The 27,029-nt window shown below is 43.9% G+C and overlaps 1 protein-coding gene across 1 annotated transcript in view; it reads left to right on the top strand.

The window, feature by feature from the left end:
* COL20A1 (collagen type XX alpha 1 chain) overlaps positions 1-27,029 on the top strand; it is a 686,383-nt gene that overhangs the window by 431,470 nt on the left and 227,884 nt on the right. The window contains exon 25 of the mRNA XM_069650801.1: positions 17,646-17,784. Coding sequence (XP_069506902.1) covers positions 17,646-17,784 — 139 coding nt within the window. The remainder of the gene's footprint in view (positions 1-17,645; positions 17,785-27,029) is intronic.

The raw sequence follows: 27,029 nt of genomic DNA on the forward strand, positions 1-27,029 counted from the left end.
CCCTCCAGCCTCTTTTCCTTTGCAGATGGGGAGCAGGTGCAAGTGGATCTAGGTCACCTGGCCTAAACCCCGCCCACCTTGGGCCTTCCTGTTTGCTGCTCTTTTTCACCACTTAGCAAGCCACGCCCACCTGGTGCCTTCCTGTTTGCCGCTCTTTTTCACCACTTAGCAAGCACCACCCACCTTCTTAGCCCTGCCTCTTCCTTCCTGCTCCTAACTATTAGATCAAGGGCGTGTCTCGCCCGGGCGTCCTAAGCGAAGGGCAGACGAAGAAAAGGGGCATTCCTGTTTGGACCAGGAGGACCCAGGGCCCGACCCCCTGCTCAGACAGCAGATAGGCATACACCAACATGTGTTACTCCCTCTGGTCCTCCCGTGATGTTCCCTTGTGCCCCCCATTCTCTCACACAGGTGTTGCCTGTTTTGCTTGATTCTTCTACCCTGTTCCCCCCTCACCCCACTCAAGCTTATTTCTGCAGGAGTCTGTCCTGATACATTCTGGTTTCACCATCACCGTCTTGTGGACAATGCTGGATTTGACTTTTATGGACTACATTCATTCCTGGTGCGTCACCCTTTCTCAACTCTCATGCTGAACTTCTTTTGCATCTTGTACTCATGTGGCCCTGAATCATGCTGTTCCCATCTTCATCTTGTATCCTGGCTTGCAACATTATGTGTTACTACTGACTTCTGCAATTGTATTCACTCTCCCCTCTTGCTTCTCCACTCTTTTGACTGCTATCTCGCTGTTCTCTCCTCCTTTCCCTTCTCCCTTTTCCTATCTCCTCCCAAGGCGGACAAGGTAAAATACCGGCGGCAACCATGGCGCTACTAGCGCCATGGTTACCGCCTACTGTGTAATGAGGCCCATAGTGTCCTCCACTCCCGCCCCACCTGTAGCCTGATGCTATTTAATCGTTTTTCCTCCTTCAAATGGCATTTTTCTGCCTTTTTGTTTTCGTGTAGCCGCGGGTATAACCACAGTGATCTCTCTCATCGAAAAAAAAGGCAGCTTTTTTATTTCTGAAAAGCCTCTCTGCTGCAAAGCACCATGGGTGATATACCTATAACTTTGGGAGAAGGGGGCACCCCCTTTTCCATCAATTATTTTAAAAAGTACTGGATGCCATAACCCCAGACACCCGCCCAGATTTCGAGTCAACTCTTCATGCCCAAGTTGTTTTGTACCTGTTCCAATTTTGCTGTAATTTTCTGATTGTGTAATAATTTATATGTGCTGTTCTTTGATGGATATTTGTATTTGTATACAAATAAAGCTAATTAATATTATAAGAAATATTATATTATGTTCAAAGAGAGTGATGGGAAGACTAGAAAATCTTGCATAATCCACAAATTGACCAATACGAGGATGCTCTGTCAGCCCCCTCTGTGCCTGCTACAGGCAAGGCTCTCAGTGGAGGCCTCCCTCTCATCATGGGAGCATTGCATGAAGCCCTAGTGATGGTACAGCACCCCTTCTTGCCAGGGCGACACTTTCCAGACACAACCTGGGCACTCCAAAATCCACAACCCGTCCCCTTTTCCTTATCTTAAACCTGGGCCGCTCCTGGCATATGCGACCGAGGTTCATGGGTCTGAAACGCAAATGACACACTCAATCCTTGCTGTGCTATCCTGGCAAATACGGCCCAGCCTTGACTCTGCCCCCTCCCCACCATCTGGGTGGCACTCTATTTCTTTGGCAGCCAACATCCATCAAACCCGGCTCTCCCACATTCTCAGCACATTGCTTCATGGTCACTGGCAACCCAGGCAGCTCCCTGCAACAGTTGTAGTGATTTTAGATCTTGTTGGAACTGTGGGTCTTGCGCTAGTATATACGTTGCTTCCTCTTCTTGTTGCCTGCGGCCTGTTGGTGGATCTCAGGGGCACAAAGCTCCTAATGCCACAGTGTTTGCAAATGTTGTTCTGGGTTACTGAGATCCAATAATTTGTAAATAGGCGCTGGCCAGTGGTTCCTTAGTATCCAATGAGTGTCAATTTCCACACACGTTAGGTGTTTGCAACACTTGTTGCTTTATTGTTTCTCCAGTAATTTAAACATGGGTTGTCACTCTTGTGACAAACATATCCTCTGCTCAATATTTTCATATGGTACAAAGTATGTGATATACTTCTATTACATTAGTGCCGACACGTGTTTAAACCTTAAAGAGACCAGAGAGAACGAGGACACCCAACCGGGAAAGGGTACTATCCAGTACACTGGACTAAAAGAGAGACTCACCTATGGCTATCTAGGACCATGCTTACATTTTTCACGCCTTGAGAAAGACCTTCAAGGTTGAAACGCGCGTCGGCACTAATGTAATAGAAGTATATCACATACTTTGTACCATATTCACGTTTTGGTGAATTGACCTCCCTGGCTGTGGCAGCTTTGTTTTTGACTGCTTTTGTCTGCTCATGTTCATTGTACTTTCAAGGCTTTCTCAACATTCATCCTGCCCACATCTACTGCTTTCTTTGTAAGTTAGCAGAATTAGACATCAACCTTTTGTTTAGCATCATTTTTAAGGTTAAAGCATTTCTTTGCCAAAAATGTGCTCCTTTATTTGTATGGATTGGGTCAGCGTAAACCGAGTGGCAGGCGCAAGTTTGAGTACACTTTCAAGCCACTGACTAGCCAAAACCCAAAGGCACGCATATGTAGCAAAATCTGTGAGGGCGTTTGAAAACACAAGTCTTACTAATAAATCCAAGCAGCTAGAACACAATTAACAGCATCATGTTTTGTATAGTGCTTGCAGTTGATTTTACGGTCTGTTTGCTACGATCTAAATAGCAAATGTTTCTGTTTACCAACTCAAGTGAACTGGGAGAGCAAGGGAATTCATGAGTAGGGCTGAGCCAGGGGCAAGCCTGGGGGTCTGGCCAGGCTCTTGGGGCCAAACACAGGCCAAACCAGGGAAATGACTGCACAAAATGGGGAGGGCCCTGTGTTAGGGGCTGGGGGACAAGAAAAGGCACTAAGATTAGATTATGGGCAACAAAAGGGGTTGAGGGCAAGAAAGGGAGGTAAAGGGGCCAAGAAAACGGACTAAACAGGACTGTGGGGCAGGAAAAGGGCATGGGCTAACACAATAGGCCAAAGGAGTTGGGGCAAGAAAAGAAACTAAGGGGAGCTGGGGACTAAAAGGGAGTAGGAGCAGGAAAAGGGGCTGAAGAGCAAGGGAAGGGTCTAAAATGAGCTGGGTCAAGAGAAAAGGTCAAAGGGGACAAGACAAGGGGCTAAAAGGGTCTGAGGAAAACAAGGGGATGGCGGTAACTAAAGGGGCTATAGCGGTTGAGAGGACAATAAAATGATCTAAATGGGACTGGGGCAAGAAAAGGGGCTAAAGGCATTGGGGACAGGAAAAGAGACTAACGTAGGTCAGTAAATGGGGCTATATGGGGCAACAAAAGGGTCTGAGACGAGAAAAGCGAGTTGTGCTACTTGGATGGGGTTGTCACCAGTATTTAGTGGAAGGTGGCGCAGGGAAGAGTGGAGAATGGGAACTTGCAACACTCCGGGCAAGTTGGGGGTAATTGTGGATGGTGGCCTGGGGAAGAGAAGGGGAAGGCACCACCACTCGGGACACTGATTTGGAATGGCATCAGTATGTTTTTTGTTTGGAAATGGAGATTGAGACACTGGGGAGATGATAAGGACAGAGCTAATGTTTTCTTTAATGGGGTGAGGGTGCCTAGGGCACAGATCAAGGGAAAGTTGATGGTGGCTGAGTGATGGGTAGGGACAATGCTGGTGTTTTGGGGATGGCACGGGGCAGGTGGGCTGGGACAGAGAAAAGGGTTGGTGACATTTGGGGTGTTGGGAAGTGTTAAGGATGGACACACACCATCAGGTAATACAGAGTAAATGTCTTTATTAGGAATCTTCTGTAAGATTCTGCTCCATGTTGCTCTCCTCCAACTGTCTATTACCACATTCCAGAACTCTCCCCTCAGGTCTTCCCTTATCATTCTGAGTATCCATGGAGCAGGCAATGGATTATACTGCTATGACATACAGAAGATTTAACACATCAGAGGAGATATAACACATCTCCCTTTCTTACACTAAAATATTATACATTTTACACTCATACTTCTTACAGTCTAACTTGGTACATTCCTCTTGGTAATCTCACTCAACAAGTACACCTTTGCAACGCTTCTCAAATTACAAACTTGTCCATTTTCTAACTTCATAGCACCGCTCAATGCATCCTTCACCCTTACATGAGGATCATACTTTACACCCTTCATGTACTCCAACCTCTTCACTCTCACAATATGTCCTTCCTTAATCACAAGTCCTTTGACACATTTTATTTTATCATACCTTTCCTTGGCCCTCCCCTTCATCCACCCATCTCCTGTTCCAATCTCGTTTTCATTTTTTCTCTTTGCTCTTCTTTAACCACAGCAGACACACCTTTGTGTTAGACTTCCTTCACCTCATCACTTTAAAAGGGACAACACCCGTGGTGGCATGCAATGCATATCGCAAAGTCTTAATCCTTTCCTGTACCTCATTCTTTCACCTGTTCCCTCTACTCTCGGTAATGCACATACCTTCTATCAAGCAGCTATTCACCCTTTCCACAGCACCATTCGTTTGCAGATGATACAGGGATGTTTCGTTGAGCCTTATAACATGTCTCTCATTCTTTTTCGCATGAATTGGGGTCCATTGTCCACTAAGATGCTACTAGGGATCTCCTCCCTGGAAAATATGTCATCAAGAAACTTTTCCACACTCACAGTATTGATCTCACTCACTACTTTCACCTCTACCCACTTTGAAAAGAAATCCTCCAACACCAATGCATACATTTGCTCTGCGTCCCCTTCCTTAGAAGACCTAGGATGTCCATTGGAAGATCTTCCCAAACCCACCTAGGCCACTCAAGCACAACTAGAGTTTGCTCTCTCCCTCTCATTCTCCTCTCCACTTCACAACTGACACATGCTTTTAGTTTGTTTTCCACAAACCTGTTGAGTACAGAGCACCAGTGATCCACCCTCAACACATCCTTCGTTTTAGTTACTCCTATGTGCACCTCCTGGGCAATCTCAACCAGCTTACCATGTAGTCCATTTGAAGCTACCACCCTTCCTGATCGATAAATTATTCTCTACAATGAATTTGCTCCTTACCTCGCAGAATTTCTTCAGCTCTTCTCGCAACAAAGTTTTCTTTTGGGCAATTCCCCTTCACATACTCCTTCATGTCTTTGACACATGCACTTTCACATTCTGCTTCCCACTGTCTCCTCCAAATTATCTCATTGTGAGTGACATAAACTTGTTCATTCAACACCACTGCTTCACTTCCCGTTTCTCTTCATCGCATACTCACAAGTTATCTGCAACATATTTCTTCGACCTGACAACACTTTTACTACAAAGTCATGACATTGCATGCGTGTTATCCAACTCGCAAATTTTCTTGATACTTATTTTCAAACACAGCTTTGAGCAGTTTGTGATCTTTTCTTAATTTAGACTTTGGCCCCATCCATAGCTTTGAAACCTCTCTACATGCCAGACACATTCTAACGCCTCTTTCTCTATGACTGAGTACCTTCGCTCAGCTCCCTTGAGAACTCTTGATGCATGTGCAATGATCACTTCTTCCCCATTACTCCTTATTTTGGATAACATTGGTCCTAAGCCGGTATAGCCCATATCTGTAGTTACTATGGTGTTATCTCTGGTGTTAAACTGACGCAGCAGTTTTGCCAAATTAATATCATCTTTTATGACTTTGAGCTCCCTTTCACATTGATCATTCCACTGAAATTAAGCCCTCCTCCTCAACATTTTACTCATCCCTTTCTCTTTCTTTGAGAAGTTTTATTAGATACTTTTGATAGAATTCAACAGGGCCAAGAAATGACCTCACTTTTGAACTTAGGTACTTTCACCTCCTTTATGGTGTTAACCAACTCTTCCTTTGGCTTAACACCCCCTTTAGATATCACATGCCCTAAATATTCTACTTCTTCTTTCTTGAACAAACATTTGTCTTTCTTTACAGTGAGTCCCTTCTCACTCAACATACTCAGAAATCTTTCAAAAGTAATTTCATGTTCCAATGCATCTCTCTCACAAAACAATTTGTCATCCTGAAAACAGAACACATTTTCCACATCCCTGAACTTGTACATCACTTTCTGGAATACAGACGATGATGACACTAAGTCATGTTATATGAATGCTGTGTACTTCATGGATTTGGGATGTAATTCAATTTTATGGTATGCAGAAGCTAAATCTATTTTCGTAAAAACACTATTCTCTCCAGTAAGACTGAGCAGTTCTCCCATATTAGGCAACAGATGTCCCTCCACTAGTATGCAGTCACACAATGTACGCACATCTACACACAATCTCCCATCTCCATTCACTTTCTTGGCTACAACAAGTAGAGGAGACAGCAACTCTACCTCTTCTGCTTGTTATATTATCCCGGCATTGCATCATTTCTTCAATTCCTTTTTCTCAATGTCCCTCAGAGCTAAAGATACTGACTGCAATTTAGCTACAACAGGAGTTGCTTTTTCCTTCAGAATTATCTTATGTACTATTCCCTTAAATTTTCATATTTTGTGAGAAAAAACTTTGGGGAACTTCAATACTTCCAGATTTGCATTTCAACTCTCTGTAGTTGCCAACACTTGCTCATATGTCTTAGGGTCTAATCTTATCTTTAGTTTCTTCCCAATCACTGTCCTCCCCTTAAACTCTAATTTGTCCATGAAATAACCAAAGGCATCACTTTGTCCTCACCCCCATGTAATACCTTTTCCCACACATCCCTCAAAAGTAGGGCAACCTTTGCTTCCAAATCAGCCACCGTGCTGTGCCATTTACAAGTACTTCTTCAATGGGACTTTCATCTTCACTCTCACACCCCCCCCCCACCAAACTTATGGGACAAATGTCTGCTCCTGCAACTTCATCAGTATTTTTAGAATCTGCTTAACTTTTCTGCATAATGTCCCCATTTTTTACACTTCTTACATATCACTTTCCTCCTCAGACACTTCAGCCAACGAGAGAGGTGTACTCTGCTCCCACATCTATGACACATTTTTTCATGTGAGAAACTCACCCATCCTCTCCAACCATTTTCTTTGTGATTTTCTTTCTTATCCTTCCTTCCCCCATGTATTTTTTTGGAGCGTACATTTGTCTTGGCCCTCCAGAATATTTTCAACTCCTCCTTCTCAGGTACCTTTGCAAGTGTCTCTAAACAGCTTAAATAGTTTTCTACCTTCTTTGCTATCACAAGCACTACATCCAGTGAACAGTCATCCTTAAGCCACAGTTCCTCCCTTATCTTGTCCTGATTTCACTTTACCATAAATTAATCTCGTATGTGTTCAGTAAACTTGTTTCCAAAATTGCATGTCCCTGCAACCTCTCTGAGAGCTGTCACATATTCTTCAACACACTCTCCTTGTAGTTGCTCACACATGGCAATGTTACACCGCTCTCCAATGGTGCTGACTTTGGGGTTGAAGTGCTTATCCAATTTATTTGGCGCACACTCTAGCTCGTTGGCATTTTCACTCACACATTCACCATCATCCAGTTCAGCTAAGGTATCGTAAATCCTCTGTACTTCATACCCAAGAAAGTGCATGAGCAAGGACACCTTCCTGTCCATTCCCACATTTCCTCTGCATGTTGCTCTTGAATAATGAAGAAAGCCCTTCATCCCTGTTCCCCACTTTATGTTGGGGCACCTGGATGTGCCATGAACATCGTTGGCCCTGTACATTCTGCATGATGCTGTGCATGTATGTTTCACAGTCCTCCCACCGTGTGTTGTGCCTCCTTCAGGTAATTATTCACCGTTAACAAGAGTTAATGCTAAAATCCACGAACCAGTGTTCTAATACTGGGCTAAGTAGGTCACTATGGACTTGCTCGTTATTCGCAGTTGGATTGTGGCATTATGGCAATCACTGTGACGAGTGGATCCACCTCGCTATCTGACTATGCACACATGTTTACCAGTCATGTTGTAGGGTTATTTCCTTTTTTCTTTGCCCCGCAGCACCCTGAGGAGAAGAAAGGGATGAGGCCCTTGCTTTCCCTGTGGGCTTCGAGCTCAATGGCACAAATGTCTTGTCACGTTGCTCCGGCCATGTGACCTTTGTGTGCAATGATACAACTTTCACCTCGTGTCGCTTGTCCCTTCTGCAATACCGAACAGTGGTTGAGCGTGGACTCACACTGCCCACGTAGAAGCATGCAGGGACTTGATGCCAATGCTGGGTAGGAAGCCTTTTCTCCAGTCATTCTCCGTATGGCCTTTCACCAGTCTCCGTGCCGCAGGCAGAACATGCATTGCGAGTGCACAATGGTTGGTGAAGCTGCTTCACACAGTCCTGGCAGCAGGGTCTCAATGTGTCGAAGACCAACTCGTTGCCATCATGTTCAAGGTGGACCTGCACATCCAGGTAATATAAAGTAAACTTCTTTACTAGTAAACCTCTGAACGCTCCTGCTCCATGTTGCTCTCCCTTCTGCTCTCTCTCCAACTGTCTCTCACCGCACTCCAGAACTCTCCCCTCAGGTCTTCCCTAAACATTCTGAGTATCCATGAGGCAGGTAATGGATTATACTGCTATAAGATACAGGCGATTCAACACCTCACAGGAGATACTAAAGGGAGCACCTGCGTGCTTGGGATGGGGAGGGGAGCTAGGGCAGGGGAAAGAAGGTAATGCCATTGGGGGGTGCGGAGTAGGGGCAGTGCCAGGGTGGGGGCCTGGGAGATGACAAGGGGACCTAGCACACCTCTTTGTGCTCACATACATTTGCATTTGTGGCCAGCCGCTGCACTGTCACACCAGGAAGCACTCCTGTCTGGTCTAAGCCAATCAGTAAGTAGCTGGGACGGTACAGAAAGTCAGGCCATCGGGACAGGAAGTCAGGCAGGCATGCTCCTGTAAGTGCTGTCAGCACATCAATTAAACACCTTTTTTCTTCTGTTGTGGGTGGGGGCAGCGGACGAGGCTCCTGGTCAATCCTGGCTTTGGCCATGCCCTGACCCGAGAGAGGGGTCAGGGCGGAGCCGCAGCTTTGCCCCGGAACACCCTGAGGAGCCCCGCCGGTCTCGCCCAGCTCTACAACTCAATGGTACTGAATCAACCTGAGTCAGATGAATGGCTGCATTGGTTCCCTCAAAATGTAAACCACTGACCTGCAGATTGTAGAAACAAGCCCAGAACTCACTGATCTAACTTAATGCCCTTTGGCAGCTTTGTAGCGTTCAACACAAAGCTAAATCAGCTCCAGCGTGTCATTGTAGTTCACACCATTGCATAGCGCCCAGAATGAGAGCAGTGCCCTGATCTAGTCAGGTGCTGACACTGTGAGTGCATGTACAAGGCTAACTTCCTCACAAAAATGCCATACGTTTTGCGTTGCTATCCAGTAATATTTGCCTTCGTTTTCCACTCAAAATAAAAAAAAGTGTACTTTTTACCAAAGCACTAGTGTAATTGTGCACACTTGATGACATCATAACTTCCTGCCCCAGCCTGTTTGTTCAGCACCTCGAATCTGAGAATATTGGGCTGATGGTCTGTTCTGTGTGTAGGGGTGGGCACACGCACAGGTTTCCGCCATTGTTTCTGGACATCAAGGATCTACAACACATAGGCGATGCCAGCAATGAGCGTCTCGCTTTGCATAGAACGTGCCTGCTAGAACCTTGCCCTATTACTGGACCGTGCTGCACACTTCTGGAGGAGCCAATGCCCCCAAAATGAAACCGGAGGGCACACGACAAAACAGATGCTTTAACGATGGGGTGAGGGAGACCCGAGAACAGTAGATCTGGTGTTGTTACATGACATGCCATTTTTAGTTTTGTTTTAATTCATGTCGGTGGCGCAAAGCACCACAATATGGTCAAAATCGATGACACAATGATACAGAGAACACAGGGTGCTGGCATCAAAATATCTGGTTGGCATGGCGACTGACAACACTTGTGGCATCAATTTGCAGGACCACTGATTGTTATGTCTTGCCCAATGCCCACTAATTAGGGCTTGTTTAACAATATTTGAGCCAATAAGATGATAATTTCCATGAAAATGCACACCTGGGCTATCACAGCCCAAGTGGCACAATGCTTGTTGCCATCAGGAACTGCATGGCATAAGGCAACTCAATGTGATAGGGCAAGGCAGACGCTTGCCATTGTAGACATAGACACTACAAACTGCCTGCGCTGTGTGGGAAAGAGGGTTCCCTGCCATTAACAAATTAAGCAGTTCACCTGTGTCCTCATGCGGAAATGAGGAGGACTGTGGTCTTGCAGAAATCAGTGCTGGACCTGTGCTCCTATGAGCAAGTACTCTTCACTTCAGGAGATTACGCGCCAGGGAAATGAGACGTCCTCAGGCAGCCTGCATGATTTCCCTATATGCTTTGGGAGGAGGGAAAAGACTGAACGATTGAACAAAATCTTTGAAGATTTAGGGAAATCAGACATCCTCCTGGGGTTAACCGTAACAGTCAAAACCTCGAATGGGCATATTTGCCATTTAGTGTGCAGCCATTTTACTGTTAGGTTGAGTGCTGTGACCAATGAAAAGAGCAGAGATCCCAGTGTGCATTAGGTGCTCAGAAGTCTTCCCTGATTGAAGCCCTTTCAGAGACATATTGCATATATAGAATTCTGTGGTCATTCTCATGTTACAAAAATGCTCTTTGATTCTATGCTAATTACTACTAAACCACATTGTGATGTTTATCCCCCCTCCCTTTTCTCGCAGGTGATTTATCCACCCACCAATTCCACGGTTTATGTACTGAGAATTGGATTTGTCTCGAAGATTCACTTATCACTGTTTGATTGGGGGGATATCCTTTCACTGATGTGAGTTCATGAGATAGTGAGAGGATATCCTTTCACTGATGCAAGTTCATGAGATAATGAGAGGATATCCTTTCACTGATGTGAGTTCATGAGACAATGAGAGGATATCCTTTCACTGATGTGAGTTCATGAGATAATGAGAGGATATCCTTTCACTGATGTGAGTTCATGAGATAATGAGAGGATATCCTTTGGCCATAAGTAGAATGTTAGACTTTCTGCCATAAGGGATTAATAACATGGAGAAGAAACAGTGTAGTATCACTGACAACATACAGATGTCCTCACAATAAGTCACCTGGCAGTCAACACTCCACTCCCATACAGGAGAATAACAACCATTGTGCTCATATATTTTAGCCATCACAAGAATAAAGAACTTTCCACAGTACAAAGTTGTTTCCCAGTTAGCCTCTCTCATTTGGCAAATTTTGTTAGCCATATGGGCCTACATTTCTGTCACCTGAATCGTCAACATCCTTTGTATCTTCAATTGAAACTACGCCAAATGGAGGCCAAACTTATTTGTCTATTACGGTGCACCACGCGGGGTCTCAATACCGATAATGAGATGTCTGTCTTTTTATAACATTTTATTGTTTATTTCATATTGAGCTCTATGTCCCAAACTGGTGAATGGGGTTGCACTACGCCGGAGCCACTAAACATTGCATGACGGCACCTTTACCATATATCTCTAGCTTGTGTTGTTTTTCTTCCATATTGACTAATATGTCTTACTTTTGTACAACAACAGCTCTACCAGTCAGTAAACACCGAGTACGCTAGCACACATTATGTGTTTACATCTGACGTCATTCACGCGACGCCCGATCCTTGCGACGCAGCCGACGTCACCGCCGTGACGTCGGCTGCGTTCTCGTATTTCTTGCCCTTCTTTCCCCCGGATAGCTGCTTTCGGGGATTTCCGTGTTATCTGTTCGCTCGATTTACGAGTAAGTACTTTGTTAGCCACGCACCAGCATTATTGCATTTTTGCTTTACAATCAGTATCCTTACGGTTCTGTTAATTTTTGTTTCGAAGGTAATATACATGTGCGGCCATTACGGCAGGGATTGTCTTCTGTATGTGATGTTCCATTGAGTTTCACATCGCCTCCTTCTTTCGAGGTATGGCAATCTGTTATTTTTCACCTGCAGTGTTGGTTCTTTGCACAATTATTGGTTTCGCCTACTGAGTGTTCCCTTCATATTTACCCATGGTTATTTTGGTTTAGGGATCACCCCATCCTGATTTATCAACATATTCATTCTTCGTACGGTAAGTCTAGATTGTTTACTAATGTATTCAGTTTGGACTCTAGTCTTATTCTATCAGAATTTTCTTCTGATCTTTCAAGGGCCATTGATGACCTTTTTGTTACCTCAAGGCATTTTCTCTATACAATTATTGAGTGATTGGTGTTTTCAGTGCATGGTTGGTGGCTCCGGTGTCTCTGCGCACTATCCAAGGGAACTGTCCCGTTTTATATGCATATTTTTTATACTCTGACTGCTATATACCTTAAATAGGATCACCATTTCAGTATTGTACTCACAGGCTTAACATTTTCAAAAATGATTATACTCATCATATAATTTCTGATCTGTTTTTAATTCTTGCAACTGCTTCCACCTCGTGTACTCCACTCTTCAACCCTGGTTCACGGTATGCCAACAAAAATATTTTTTCTTTTTGTATTATACAAAATGTTGTGATATATCTGTCTCGTTCTAAATTCAATTGCTAATTTTTCTGTGTATGCGATGATATTGTTAATGTCTGTATCAATTCTGATTTGTAATTCCTTCTTTTTTCTTCTTTTTTGTTGTTGTTATATTATGTTCTACAAACTACTCAGCCTTGAGAACGACCAGCGTGTCGAAACACGTGTCGGCTGTTTCTGTTCTATTAAAGCATCAATTCTATTATTTGAGTGTATTACTGTTGCAATATCTAGCGCATCTCCACCTCACCCCATCTTCTACCAATTTTCGTTTCCAGCCAGGGTGGTCTGGCTGCGTGGGTGGTAATGCTGCTGATATTCTAGAAACAATTCCTTGATGGAACTCTTATTCTAATCAGTGATAACTAGCGCACAGACTGTTTTTGCGAACCCACAGCTTGTCTTTAACTATCCTTTGTATCAGTATGTGTAAGTTGTAAAGGTAGTAATGTCTTCATTTTCTTTCAATTAATGTTGCCTAGTTCATATTTATGTGGTCTGGTTTCTAATCAGTTTCTACCACTGTGTGGCTTGTTTTGTTGCTTTTTTTCCGTTGTAAGCAGGTTATTTTGGACTTCATTTAAAGATGTGTTGGGTTTTTAACCACTCCACATCACAACCTTACACCACCCCTACTCCACACACCACACCGCTCCATACTTCACTTCACCTCACCACCCCATCAAACCTCACCCGTTGTTATGATAAGTCATTTATAAGATGCCTGTACACAAGGGTTTCTAGGCGCAACAAGACAAGGGAGGGAAAACAGATGGAGGACAAGACAAATGTTCTTACTAGGCCTTGTGTCATTCAGATTGTGCACGTGCGAGAGTCAGAAGTGCAAGGAGAAGGGTAAGGGGGGAGTGAGTGGGGAGGGGAATAAAGGGCAACAATGCTCTGAGTAAATGCAGCCAGGGCAGCACGTCTCTGGGTAGTGCAAGGAGACAGGGACTATAGGGTTACAGTTAGAGCCTCTAAGTGCATGGTAGGCCCGGAGCCAGTGCAAGGGTGACTGATCATGAAAGAGTCTGGCACCCAGTGCGACTCTGATGCGAGCCAAACAACCAGTTGGAACAGCGGGCAGATAGGTCATGTAGGCCAGCAGGGGAGGTAGAGAGAAAGCAGAGGGAAAGAGGAACGTTTTGAGCTGCTTCTGGAACTTCAGGTGGTCAGACTCAAGTTTGAGGTGGGCAGGGGGGCCATTCCAGAGGGAGGCACCTGCAGAGGAGAGAGACCCCACTCTCTGCAGACCCCGCTCTGAACCAAACCGCAACCCTGCACCAACACTTCACACCTACACTCCATCCCACACCACCATAATATTCCATCCCATCCCTTTTCCATATCACCACTTCATACGACCACCGCACCCCATGCCACACCTCACTACACACCAATACTCTACACATCCACACTGCCCCTCCATAGCCCACTGCACCCGACAACTGCACACCTCCACACCCACACTCCCACTCCACCACTCTACACAACCACAACCGACTTCCGCACCACCTTACTCAACATCAGCATTCTTTTCCACCATCACCCATGCCAGCGCACCACTCCACACCAACACACCACCCCACACCACTACTTCATACACCAGACTACCCCATTATTCCACACTACCACTCCACCATCTCCACACCACCATGCTATATCTCAACACCACACTCCACACCCCCACTAGCCAACAACCCCAATCCACATCATACATCCACAATGCCCATTTAAACCACTAATTTGATCAACTCCCTCAAACACAATGCAGTCCACTCAACCTACCCAACCTCACTGCCCACACCTACCTCCTTTACCCCCACTTTATGCAACCCCCACTCTATCCTTGCATCTGTTCACCCCTACCCCACCAACCGCCCCTCACCCATCTCTATCCCTACTCACCCTCCCTAACTCCCCCTACTCCAACCCTTCCTTGCTCCTCTATTCCAGAATCATCGCTACCCCAGAGCCTCCCACTCTACGGACACCCACCCCACCTTCCACCACTGTATCCACACAATCTTTGCTTTATCCCTGCCCACACTACCTCACACTTGCCTATTTCCAACACTCCCCCACCTTAGCCCACTTCTGCTTAACCACAACCCCATTCTATCAAACCCCACTTTACCTCCACTTCTTTTACCCCATCACTGTCCACACACTCAGCCATACTCACCACTCGACTACCCATCCTACCTCACCCCTACTTATCTCCACCAATTCACCCTTGCTAGGTCACCTCTGCCACCCTCCACTAATACTAGATCATCCATGCCTACAATGCTCATCCTTGCCTACTACCTCCCATTTTAGCTCAACCCCTTCTCCCTACCACCTTAGCGGACCTGCGCTCCTGCCACCATGCTTACCATCCAATTTCCAAGCCTAGCATTTGCTGACAAGTTACATTAGTAATACACATACTGAAGAACATGTCTGTACAGTGCAGTGAAGAGAAGATTTTTTCTATGTCTATTACCAATGTAATTTTTCTGCAAACCATAATTTGCGGCCAAGTTCGGAAGTACTGGCTAAGTAGACGCCAAGTATTTACTGCATTCTTACCAATAAATGTAAAATACAATAAAAAAACTAAAACAGCCCAAACTATCGCCTTTGCCACGGCTTGTTGTCAGGTACTGTAATGGTATCCAGTGATAATAACAAATATAAAATAACAAATAACTTTTTTAATGAATAGAAAATACCGATTTTGTTTGAAATGAAAAATATATATGGGGTAGGGTACGGGATTGAAACGGATGGGGAGGGGATTAGGGTGGGGTTATAATCATAGGGAAACAGGGAGTTTGAGGGGTTGGACATTCAGTCTTTTTTGGGTATTTTCTTTTTGTTGAAAATGTTTTTGATATTACATTTTTCGTTAAGAACACATAGATCCACTGTAATAGTCTCTGGTGGAATATGATACATGCTGCCCCATCTATGTACATCTAAACAATGAAGAAGTAATGTAAGTTAATTGTCATTCATACTGTGGCGGCTGCAACCATTGGGGTGTCCTTGTGAGGCATGCCTGGTCTATCTTGTGCTCACTCCATCGACAGTAAGCAGCTCCTTCGGCACCATTTTCTGGTTTAAACTACTCTATCATGCCCCTCCATGTGGATGCTTCAGCAAACAATATACTTGTACAGCAGGAGTGCTGGGCAAGCCAGATGTCCTCAGGTCGGTTAAGGCCATGTGTTGAGAGGTCGGGTGAGAGAGGGAGTTGGGGTGGCAGGATGGCTGATATTGTTTTGTACTGTACGTGTGGGGTAGGGTGTACCCGGGTTTGAGTTTTGTGTAGTGAGTATAGGCAGGCCGGATTCCAGGTTTGGGATTTATTTTGTGGGTTTGGTAGGCAGAAAGCCAGGTATGGGTTTTGTGTTGTGGGTATAGGGGCAGTAAGCCAGGTATGGGTTTTGTGTTGTAGGTCTGGAGAGACATGACGTCAGGTTTGGGTTTTGTGTTCTGCCGGTTTGGCTCATGTTTGTCTTTGAATCAAGCCAAATGACTTGGTACAACTCTGTCTGTGCTCTACCTATGCATACTCAGGCTACACCTCCTACACTGATTGTGGGTTTAAGTGCCATTCTTTCAAAAATGCCTTTTCAACCTGTTCGCAATGCTCTGATCAGGGCATCATTATGTGTCTCATATGGTAATATGTGGCCTGCCATATGTTTGCACTACAACTCCCATGGTCCTTCCACAATTCCTATGCTAGTTAGGAATAATAGGAGTTGAAGTCCAAGATATCTGGAGGTCCATCTAATGAGTAACTCCACAGGATCTGTCCGATCCCCCACTCCTCCACTGTGGATCCTGCTTCTGGCATAGTTTTCAGCTGCAAACCCCAAGAAGAATAATGTTTGCAACTATGAACACGGGCACAGTCAATCACAGCACTTGGTATCATGTTACTCAATGGTGGCACCGTATTCTATGTGCCCTGTTCTCGTTTATCACAAAATGTATATTTAAAATGTACTCCCCAAAGAAAAACATCTTGTATGATGTTCTCAATGTGGAATTAAATAAAGAAACATCCTATTTATTGATCACCATGAAAGGACGTATATTGCGTTTGCTTGATCACTGTGGGCAGGGATGGTAAGATTTAGTGGACAATCCAGTTGGAGTAAAAAAGACTGTGAAGGAAATGGATTGGATTGACACGATTGCGTTAACTAGATCATATAAAGTCCTTTCCTTGTTCACAAAAATAGATCAACCTCTGGGTTCTTTACCTAAATATCTTATCCAATTTTCCTGCTCCACTGGCAGGCAACAATGTCTGCGTTTCCGTTTACATTGATTGGCAACTGAGGAAATTCTATAGATCCGCTCTAAAAATAGGAATGGGAGCGATAATATTTGCTCTTTGTGATGCCGGTGCTATCCAAACTTTGAAACACATTTTAGTGGAATGTCCAATGCTGATTAGGATCAGAACAAAATATTTAGGGTGCTTTTTTATAATGTGTTCCGATGCTACTAAAGAAGAAATTTGGGACTGTATGAATGCAGGGCAGGAACTTTTCTTAACCACTGAGAAAGTTTGGATGCTACGTTTACTGGGTATTACTAAAGTGGATTGATTTTATGTTAATGAAATAATCTGTTTAATCTGTTGCAATTCTATTATCTATAGAGGATTAATTTTTTGATAGTAGTAGTAGATCTGAATGAATTTCGAAAAATGAATACCATATTTTAGTATTGGTATATGCTTGAATTGATTTTACAATAATGTTTTTTAGGATTTGCATAAGGAATTTAAGGATCTGTATTTTGTTTACTTCTTCATCTCTTTTAAGTATACATGTGACTGGAAAATTGTACTGTGTTTATTATGTTCGTTTTCAATTTTGTGAATGATCATGGTTTTGATCAAAACACAATAATCAATACACAATAAAAAAATATATATTTCTCCCCATTTTTTGTCTCCTCTCTGTGTTCACTCCTCGCTCTTCTCCTAGGATATGACATGATGGAGGCCTTTGGGCTAGTAGATAAGGCGTACGCTGCAATCGATGGGGTAGCGGTGGACCCCTTCATCTTCAGTGGGAAGCGGACCTACACCCTCTTTCAAGATGCACAAGTCACCCGTCCCACCAGGTGAGTGGTGTCCCTGCCCCGCAAAGCTGGAATGCCCTCAGTGCTGTACGTGGGGTATGGAATCAGGGGAGACTCTAAAGTGTTTTGATGCAATATTTGGGAGCAGAGCCTAAAAAGAGCCTGATGCAGCCTCAAATCTCAGGCAGCAAATAAACCATTAAAAGAGGTGGGGCGTGCAACAAAAGGTAGAGGTATTAAATATAATTCATATGCTGTACAAATATTGACGAAAATAAATATGTGCAAATATAAACCAGAACTCCAAAGCAAAATAGGTAAATGCACCATGCATTCCATCAATTCATTTGAAGGAAATCCATGATTATTATGTACTAATTAAAATCATGGTAGTGACACTACTTTAATACAGTGGGCCTCATTACACGGTAGGCGGTGAGCCATGGCGCTATTAGCGCCATGGCTCATGCCGGTAAAATACCGGCACCGCCTTGGCGGAAAGGGGATTTACCGCCCCATTCCAAGGTTGGAGGGGCGGTAAATCCCCCTTCCACCATTGCCCTTCCCCATTCCCATTTCTGCCCCATAGGGCTCTATGGAAATGGGGAAGGTGCTAATTACGGCACCGCAATTTTGCGGTGCCGTAATTAGCTCCGAGGTCCCTTAGCGGGTTGGATTTTAACGCCTGCAAGAAGCAGGCGTTAAATCCTCCAACCCGCAAAGGGACCTCGTAGTACGGCGGTAAGGGTTAACGGTCACCGTTGCCATTAACAGTGACCGTTAACCCTTACCGCCGTCCGTGTAATGAGGCCCAATGTATTGCAAAAATCAAACAATGTTCCAAATGGCTTTAACCGATTGTTTGAATGTAAACATTGCTTTGAGTGACATCTGCTGGTAAAGAGCAGTATTGACAATTATCTTTTTATATACATTATTGTGGGGAAAACATCTGTGGCCAGTTCTGAGAGCCCCGAATGAGCCCAGTCTCGAGGGCAATATTTGAAGAATGCTAGGGCTGAGTCCTGGCAATCCTTGGCCCACTTAAATCCATGTCTGTACCTTCCTTCCTTCCTTCCTTCCTTCCTTCCTTCCTTCCTTCCTTCCTTCCTTCCTTCCTTCCTTCCTTCCTTCCTTCCTTCCTTCCTTCCTTCCTTCCTTCCTTCCTTCCTTCCTTCCTTCCTTCCTTCCTTCCTTCCTTCCTTCCTTCCTTCCTTCCTCCCTCCCTCCCTCCCTCCCTCCCTCCCTCCCTCCCTCCCTCCCTCCCTCCCTCCCTCCCTCCCTCCCTCCCTCCCTTCCTTCCTTCCTTCCTTCCTTCCTTCCTTCCTTCCTTCCTTCCTTCCTTCCTTCCTTCCTTCCTTCCTTCCTTCCTTCCTTCCTTCCTTCCTTCCTTCCTTCCTTCCTTCCTTCCTTCCTTCCTTCCTTCCTTCCTTCCTTCCTCTTTCCCTTTCACACTCATTCTTTCCCTTCCTTCTATTCTTGCTCTAAGAGAATAACGAGATCCAGTGACTCGATTCGCTTGGCCATCCCTAAGAGAAAACTGGTGAAGGGCCTTGGCAGGTCGTTTCAAGTGCAAGTAGCACGACTATGGAATAGACTTCTGAAGGATCTGTGTGGATACAGAAATCCCATGATGTTCAGGAAACGATTGAAAACAGTGCTCTTTGAATGACTCTCTGGCCTGACCCTCTGTGTATGAGTTGATCCCTCTGCTCCATTGCGCCCTGGTGCCCGCGGGCTCCGGTGCACTATAAGTAAATAAATAAATACATTCCTCCCTTGCTTTCTCCTTCTCATCTTTCCTCCATCTTCACTAATTTTCCTCTCCCTTTTCTCTTGCTGGTTCATTCCCGTTGACCTTCCTTTATCTCCTCCCCTCTCTCGCTACGTTCCTTCCATCCTTCTTCTTTCTTTGTGTCCACTCTATATGTCCACTCTTTCTTTATGTCCACTCTTGCTCCCTCCCCTTGCAATAGTTCCTACACTTTATTACTGATTCTTACTCTCTGGTTCTCTTTCTTACTACCATTATTACATTCTATTTATTTTTCTTTATCTCCATGTCCCCTTCTTGCTTTCCCTCCCTCTCATTTGCAAGGAAAATTAGAAATATGTTTGACTTCCCTATAAAGATTAGAAGAGCAACATAACCGTCCCCAGGGACTTTGATCTGAAATCTATTTATTAAACAATGACTGCAGCCAAGATTGCAAACATACCTGTTGAACAGGCTCTACAGCACTACATTGCACACAGGATAGTTCATATAGAGAATGGGAGAACAGAAGGACCAAGCCGGTGCCTGGCATGGGCTGGCCGGTGCGCTGGCACAGCGCCTATTTCTGATCTGAGCCTCGCAGCCCCGGCTCACCACTGAATTCTTAATGAGGAGACCTGTGACAGACCAGTCACACTTGACACCACTCCCGAGCAAACTCAGCAGGGTCTCCCAGTGAATACTTACAAATCATTTTAGAACTCTATTTCTTATCATGGAATCATTCAAATAGATCGTTCTTTATTTGTGTTGAATAATCTGTGTGAGCATTGTTAATGGCATGGCCCTAATACATGTTATTTATTGTGTGGGTGATACAAACTGAGGGGCGTCTGAAAGCCCACACAAAGCCTCAGTTAGTTTCCCATATATCTGACTTTCATGACAAGTTAACTGAGTCGCAAAATGACTGCCTTTTTAGTTTGGGCTGTTAGGTGGAGCTAAAGAGCCACCTGAAGCCACAATTGTTTCCTCAGAGTACAGATAGTGAGACATGGCATATGAAGAGGGGGAGACAGCCTGTAGGTGTTGTTTGGTTATTTTCACACCCATTAACTGGTCATGGCCATGCAAAAACCTATGGTCATTCCCACTCGGTTCCTGGCCCTCCCCGCACAAAACACCTCCTCATGTGAACTCTTTGAACTTGCTTTAATTAAACCTTGCCATCAAACTTTGCGCTCAAAATGCCTGCAAGGGTTTTTTTAGAACAGTCTCCAGTGGACAGAGATAATTACTTATTTGGAGCAGTAAACACAGCTACTGGTGTAATAAAAATATCTTCACCAGGTCTACATTCAGGCCTTCAATTTATAAGCACTATCTGTGTCCTTCACTGAATTTCTGTTTAAAAGAAGCATTAGAAAAGCTAGCGTTTTTTGCTTATGAATAAGTGGTAGGCATTTTCCAGGCACTGCTATTAGATGCTTAGGTAATTGAACCAATTTGCTCCACCTACCATCAATGGCCAGTTAATATCACTACAGCAGTCCCTGGCAAGTGCCTTTCCCATGACTACACAAAAGCCAAACTATTAGCATTGCCAATGCTTCTGTATATCTGACTTCCCTATTTTCATAATGTTTGCTTATCTAACAGATATGCAGAGGTATATGTGTGAAACTTTTGCTTCACATGATATATCTAACAAGCAGGATGATGTGTCGAACATTGGCTACAAGCAGCTGACCTTATCAGACATTGTTTTAGTATTCTGCGTCTTTAGTCTGAAAATACACTAGAAACTGTATTTGAAAAAATAGATGATTGCTTTAGACTCATATTACTTTGTGTTCCGGTGCTTATCTTCAAGATGTGGAAATTAACACTGTAATCATACACTTTTTGCTTAACGTGTTTCTATAAATATTTATTTGGCAGCTTAGTTTGTTATGTAATGTGTGCAATTTTTAGGTTATCTCGACATAACATAGCATTATTCAAAGCAAAACCGACCAGATATTTCTACCAACTGGAGCTGAAGATATGTGATCAAGTGGCAAGTTCCTGGCTGGATTCAAATCTCAGCTTCATCACTTAAAACGCGTGTGATCTCGGGTCAATAATTGTATCTAATTGTGCCTTTGCTTCAAAAATTGGAAGCCCCCTAAACTATTATAATAAATATATTGAAAAAAGAGCCTTGTGTTCTTTGTCTTTATACTAAAATAACAACATTGATGAGTAATATACGCAGACTAAAGGAAGAAATATTAATGCAGATGCAGGGGAAATGTGGAGACCATGAAGGGGAAAGGGTAATGCTGGAGACATCAGGCCGGTGTGTCAAGAGAAGCAGGGAATGTGCAGGTGAGATGGGGCACTATAGGCTGGCAAAAGCAAAGACCATTAAGGGCCTACCTGTCATAAGAAAGCAGAGCATGTAGAGATAAAACAAAGAAATGGTACTGAAGAAGCCACGGTAAAGCTCAAGACAATTTCGGGCAAGGAATATGTGGACAGGATGGTCCAAAAATAGGCACTGGATGGCAAGCTGTGGCCCATGGTGGGCCTGCATGTTATAGGAAGGCAAAACATGGCCTGGCAACCAAAAGGAGCCCACATGGCCAACACCAATGGCTTTTAATAGCTTATGGAACTAGCTCTCAATATATGCTTAGACAACATTTACACTCATCCCAGAAATCTTACCAAATTGTGTAGAAATGTACATATTTGCGTACAAATCAGTCAATCCTATCTTGATACAGAAAGGCAGCCCGACTCCCCCCTGTGTAGTGCAAGTTGCTGCTGATGATTATGAGCTGGTTGAGGGGGTTCCTTCCTTGCTCCAGGAGACCCTCTAAGGAGACTGATCCCTGAAGCAGATGTTTTGGAGTGTTTGAGTGAGTGGAGTATACAGGCTGCCCATTCGCCTCATCTGCCAAGTCCCAGATCCTATGCATTAATTTGCTAGACACACGTACGCACGCACGCACGCACGCACGCACACGCACGCAAACACACACTTTTCCATTACTTTCATGCCTTTTATATGCCTGTTATGCCATGGTATGATCTTCTGTATGTGGTTTTCAGGGTAATCTGGGTTCTCACAAAATTGACCAGGGCATTAGCTCCCCTCACTAACACCGTCAGATTCTGGTTCAACACACAATACTAGTACCAACTAAGCTATCCACACACACACAGCAGATGTAGAACCCTCTAAAGATACATCAAACATCAGAACACTACTCCTCTACAAACACCTTACATACCCCACCCCGAGCCAATGCATTCTAGCACCAAGTGCAAATGAGGTTTGGCACTTCCGGTCTACACACCTCAATACAAGAGCACCCTGCCCCTCTCATTCAGGTCTGCCACATCATCTAGGGGCCATAGAAATGGCAGCAGAGCACTGTATAGCTTCCCTTGAAGTCTCTGAGTATCAAAGACTATGACGTTATTTTCTGTGATGTCACTTCCGCACATGTCAATACATTTGAAAATGAAAGGTCCTCAAGTCTGGTACCTCACAGGGCCTTTCAGATTGTATATCCGGCGATTGAGATAGAATAAGAACACCAAATGCACAGAAGAACAGTATGTTCTCAGAGTGATGGAGCAACGCAGAGCAGCAGGGAGAGCCTAATTAAATCTTGGATACGAGGTAGTGGATCAAGGTACCTTTATTCACATCAAAGCTTGCGCTTTGCTGGCTTCATCCGGAGCACACCTCTTTCTTCCAAGAACAGCCTGCACTGAAATCTTAATATTCAGGGCAGCTCTTTATCAGCGTGTAGGGAGATTCAGGGATTCTGGATATTAAGGGGAGGTGGTGGGAGGGGTGAGAAGGGGAAGCAGCAATGAGGCCTAGGACAAACTGTACTTTAATGGGTCTAACTAGTCCCTTGTTTACATACCCTTGAAAACCCAGAGACCAAACTCCGAAGGATGCAGCCTGGGCCTGTCTCTCATTGCACAAGTGGGGTCCTGCTGGACATATTCTCTCTTTCTCAAGAGAGGTCATTGGATATTTATTGATGCCATGTAAATATCCTTCTAAGTTCAATGTTAACCTGGAAGTGCATCTCGGTGCCAGACCTGAGCTTATGGCCCTTTTGGAACATGCGTAATGGAAGGGATTACACCAGAATAATTCTGAGTCCAAATACCCAGACAAACTAAAGAAGATGGCAAGTCACTGTTGTACTAACAATGATCTAAAACAGGGAGGCTACAATGAACATCAACGGCTGGACGCTCAGTCTCTCAATGATCTCCACAAAAAATACAATTCTTATACTTCTTTATGCATCAGAATGACATCATACTATGTGGCACTAGTGAAAAACTATCATGGGTTGGTATTGGTTAAGAGAAACATCTAGCTATACAATCATATAGAAGCTAGGATTATTATTGGCTGTCATTTATCAGGTGCACAACTTATACCTACCTCTTCAAGCATGTCATTTCAGAAACATCAGATGCACAGTTTCTCATTGGTCTTACAAGCTATAATGTCCTTCGTTATATGAACTAATACAATTGATTGGCACGTTTGTTCCTTGTCTGGAACATTAGGTTCATTTAGCAGCACGTAAGCCCAGACCCAGGTGCAGGGAGATAGGACATAAAGTTACCTCACCACCCAATTAGCCAAACATCTCTCATCACCCATGCCTTCTGCGATGAAATTGTCTTTGTACTTGGACTTGAACAGAATTCTTATATTGGGAATTCACAGTAGTGTGGACACTTGCTATCGTTTTTGGAACTCCAAGTTCAGGCTCTATTTCCATCATTGTCTCACGTGACAAGAGACCACAATCTGATCCGTTTTGTAGTCTTTAAATTATCTAAATCAGGGTTGTCCAACTGCAGGCCTCGAGGGCCGGAAACATGTTGGATTTTCAGGATACCCCTCATTAGTATTCATGAGATAAGAATTTTATATAATAAATCTAATTGTATGCACATTTTTGTCATCAATATTAATAAGCGATATCCTGAAAAGCAGTCAGGATTCCGGAACTCAAAGCCCAAAGTTAGACAACCCTGCTATGAATGAATTAAAACTTATCATCCTTTGTGTTCCTTCTTGCACCTTAACGTGAGAGGGTTCATCCTCCGCAAACTTGTTCTTCTTAAGAGTAGATAGCTGACCTTGATTTCTAGGATCTTGACTTCAGGCCAGGCAGCCTCGCCACGCAGCTCCACAAGCCTGCTATTCTGATGCGACACAGCTTTTCATTCCCCCTTCATGGTTTTGGACTTATTTATTTCATGATACCAATGTCCAGTTTCTGTACAATGGCGGCTTCACCTGCATTTTATTCACTGCTCATAGCTAGCCTATACGATGACTTGATCTACCTTGCATTTCAGCATCTGTACATTTATTGAAATTCTGTTTTCTGCAGCACTTTGTTAACATGTAATTTACTTCTTTTCCACGTTGATAGTTCACTCGATTCTTTACTTCATCATTTGTCCTCTCAGATCCATACATCATCTTCATGAAGTATCTTGGGACATCCTGCACACTTTCTTATGATGTCATCAGTTCATTTACTTGGTTTATAGTGATAATATCGAATACAAAAATGTTGAAAGTCATTATTTCGAAAAAATAATATAAAAAAAAAAATCGAATTTTTTTTTCACTACGTTTTTGATTCGAAATGGGGGGGCTCCCCCTCAACCCTACCCTTTTTTTACCTTTTTTTTTACTTGCGAACCCCCCAAAAAAATATATAAATAAAAAATAAAGAATTCAATATTTTTTTTTTCGACATTATTTTTTCGAAATTATTGTCTTTCGACATTTTTTTTCTCGATATTATGACTGACCACCCATTTACTTAGCTCCTTCTCATATTCCTTCAGGGAGTTCCTCCTGTAGACTGTCATCACTTCAGAAGTACATTTGATAGGGTTGTCTCAATGGGTATCTCCATCTAAATACTCGCTACAGTATTGGTATGATAGCTGGTGTCAGGCAACGGACAGTCTCATGTCCCGAATACAGGGGTGGTGGTGTCGGGATCTTCTGCAGATGTGTACAGCTGCTCCTCTACAGACCCACTGTCGCTCACAGAAGGTGATAAAAATCAAATACGATCTGCATGATTTGTTAGCATTGACTAGTCCCCAGGAGGGCTCTGATACCAACCGGCAGTGAGTTCCATTGGGTGGGGTCAGAAGTGAAAACGCTTTACAGTGCTTCAAATGGTCTCTCAAGCCCGAGCCCTGCCTTTGCTTCCTGATCAGAAGTTCACAACCCAATTTCCAGAGGGTTAAAAATGGAACATAAAGATGAGTGCCAATTCTGCTTTTATCCATTAGATGGCAGTATAACCACATATTTAGAATCCCATCATCCGTTTCATACAATTGGAGTTAGATTATTTGTCTTGTGCACTCTAAAGTAAACATTTTGTTTTCTTCCTAAAATGATTATGCTATAATCTTACCATTGGAATAATTGCATACTATTAACTAAATTGAATAATATTAACTAATACATGCAGTTTATCAATGTCCTCCAAAAGAACAGAAGGATTGGAACCAGCATTGAAATATTTGTATCTGATTTTATCTTTATATTTGAAATCAGTTTTTTGATGGGGTATAATTATATTATATTTTAATTAGTGTTTTAAAATACCTTTTGCTTCCGTTCATGCCACGTATGGAAACTCCAGTGCGTCTCTTAGACCATGCCTTTAGTGGCATAGGTCCCATGTCTTTTAAAGGCCCCTTAGTCACGTGCACTTCTTAGTCAATTCCAGGTCTGACATACTGTTCACTGACTCACAAGAGCCCGCCTCGATTTCTGATCACCAAGATGTAGAGACGGATGATACTCAGAAATGTGGTGCCAACAGGGGAAACGCTATCGTGTGCTAAGTACGGGACCTCATGACATTAGGCATTTATATAGCGCTACGAACCCCCTCAGGTATCTGAGCGCTGCTTATTCTTACCCACGGTGTGTGGTGGGATTCGAACCTGCGTTAACAGGCTCTGCACAGATGTCAAAGCGAGCGCTCTACTCGCTGTGCCACATGACATATTGGCAACCAGTGCAGAGAACGAGGAGCTGGAGTGGCCCGTTGCCAAGGGCTCAACCCGCGGAACACCTGCGCTAACACTTTTTAGACTGTAGTGTTTGGATGTCTTCGGAGCCCAAAAAGCATCATTTTAATAATTCATTTGGGCTGAAACAAATTCATTCAGCACAAGCACTTTGACTGGACTAGAAAGAGAGGGACCAGAATGGGTCAAAGCTTTACTTGGACGCAGCACTAATTAGTAAGTCTGTCAATGGGCTATATGTTATGCTATCATGTGATGTATGCTTGCAAAGCACTTCACACCACTGCCAGGCCATCTCAGGGCACGGGGGGTGAAGCGAGAGAGAGGAGAACACGGTAGAAAGACGCGGTACCAGAGGGAAGGAAAACTCATGTTGGCCCGCACCAAATCCCTTGGGATGAAGAATAGAGCGGGCTAGGGAGCAGTGAGAGAGTTCCAAATGCTCTGTGCATATCTCTTT

Source organism: Ambystoma mexicanum, chromosome 3p, assembly GCF_040938575.1.
Source record: "Ambystoma mexicanum isolate Mex_15411 chromosome 3p, UKY_AmexF1_1, whole genome shotgun sequence".
NCBI lineage: Eukaryota > Metazoa > Chordata > Amphibia > Caudata > Ambystomatidae > Ambystoma > Ambystoma mexicanum.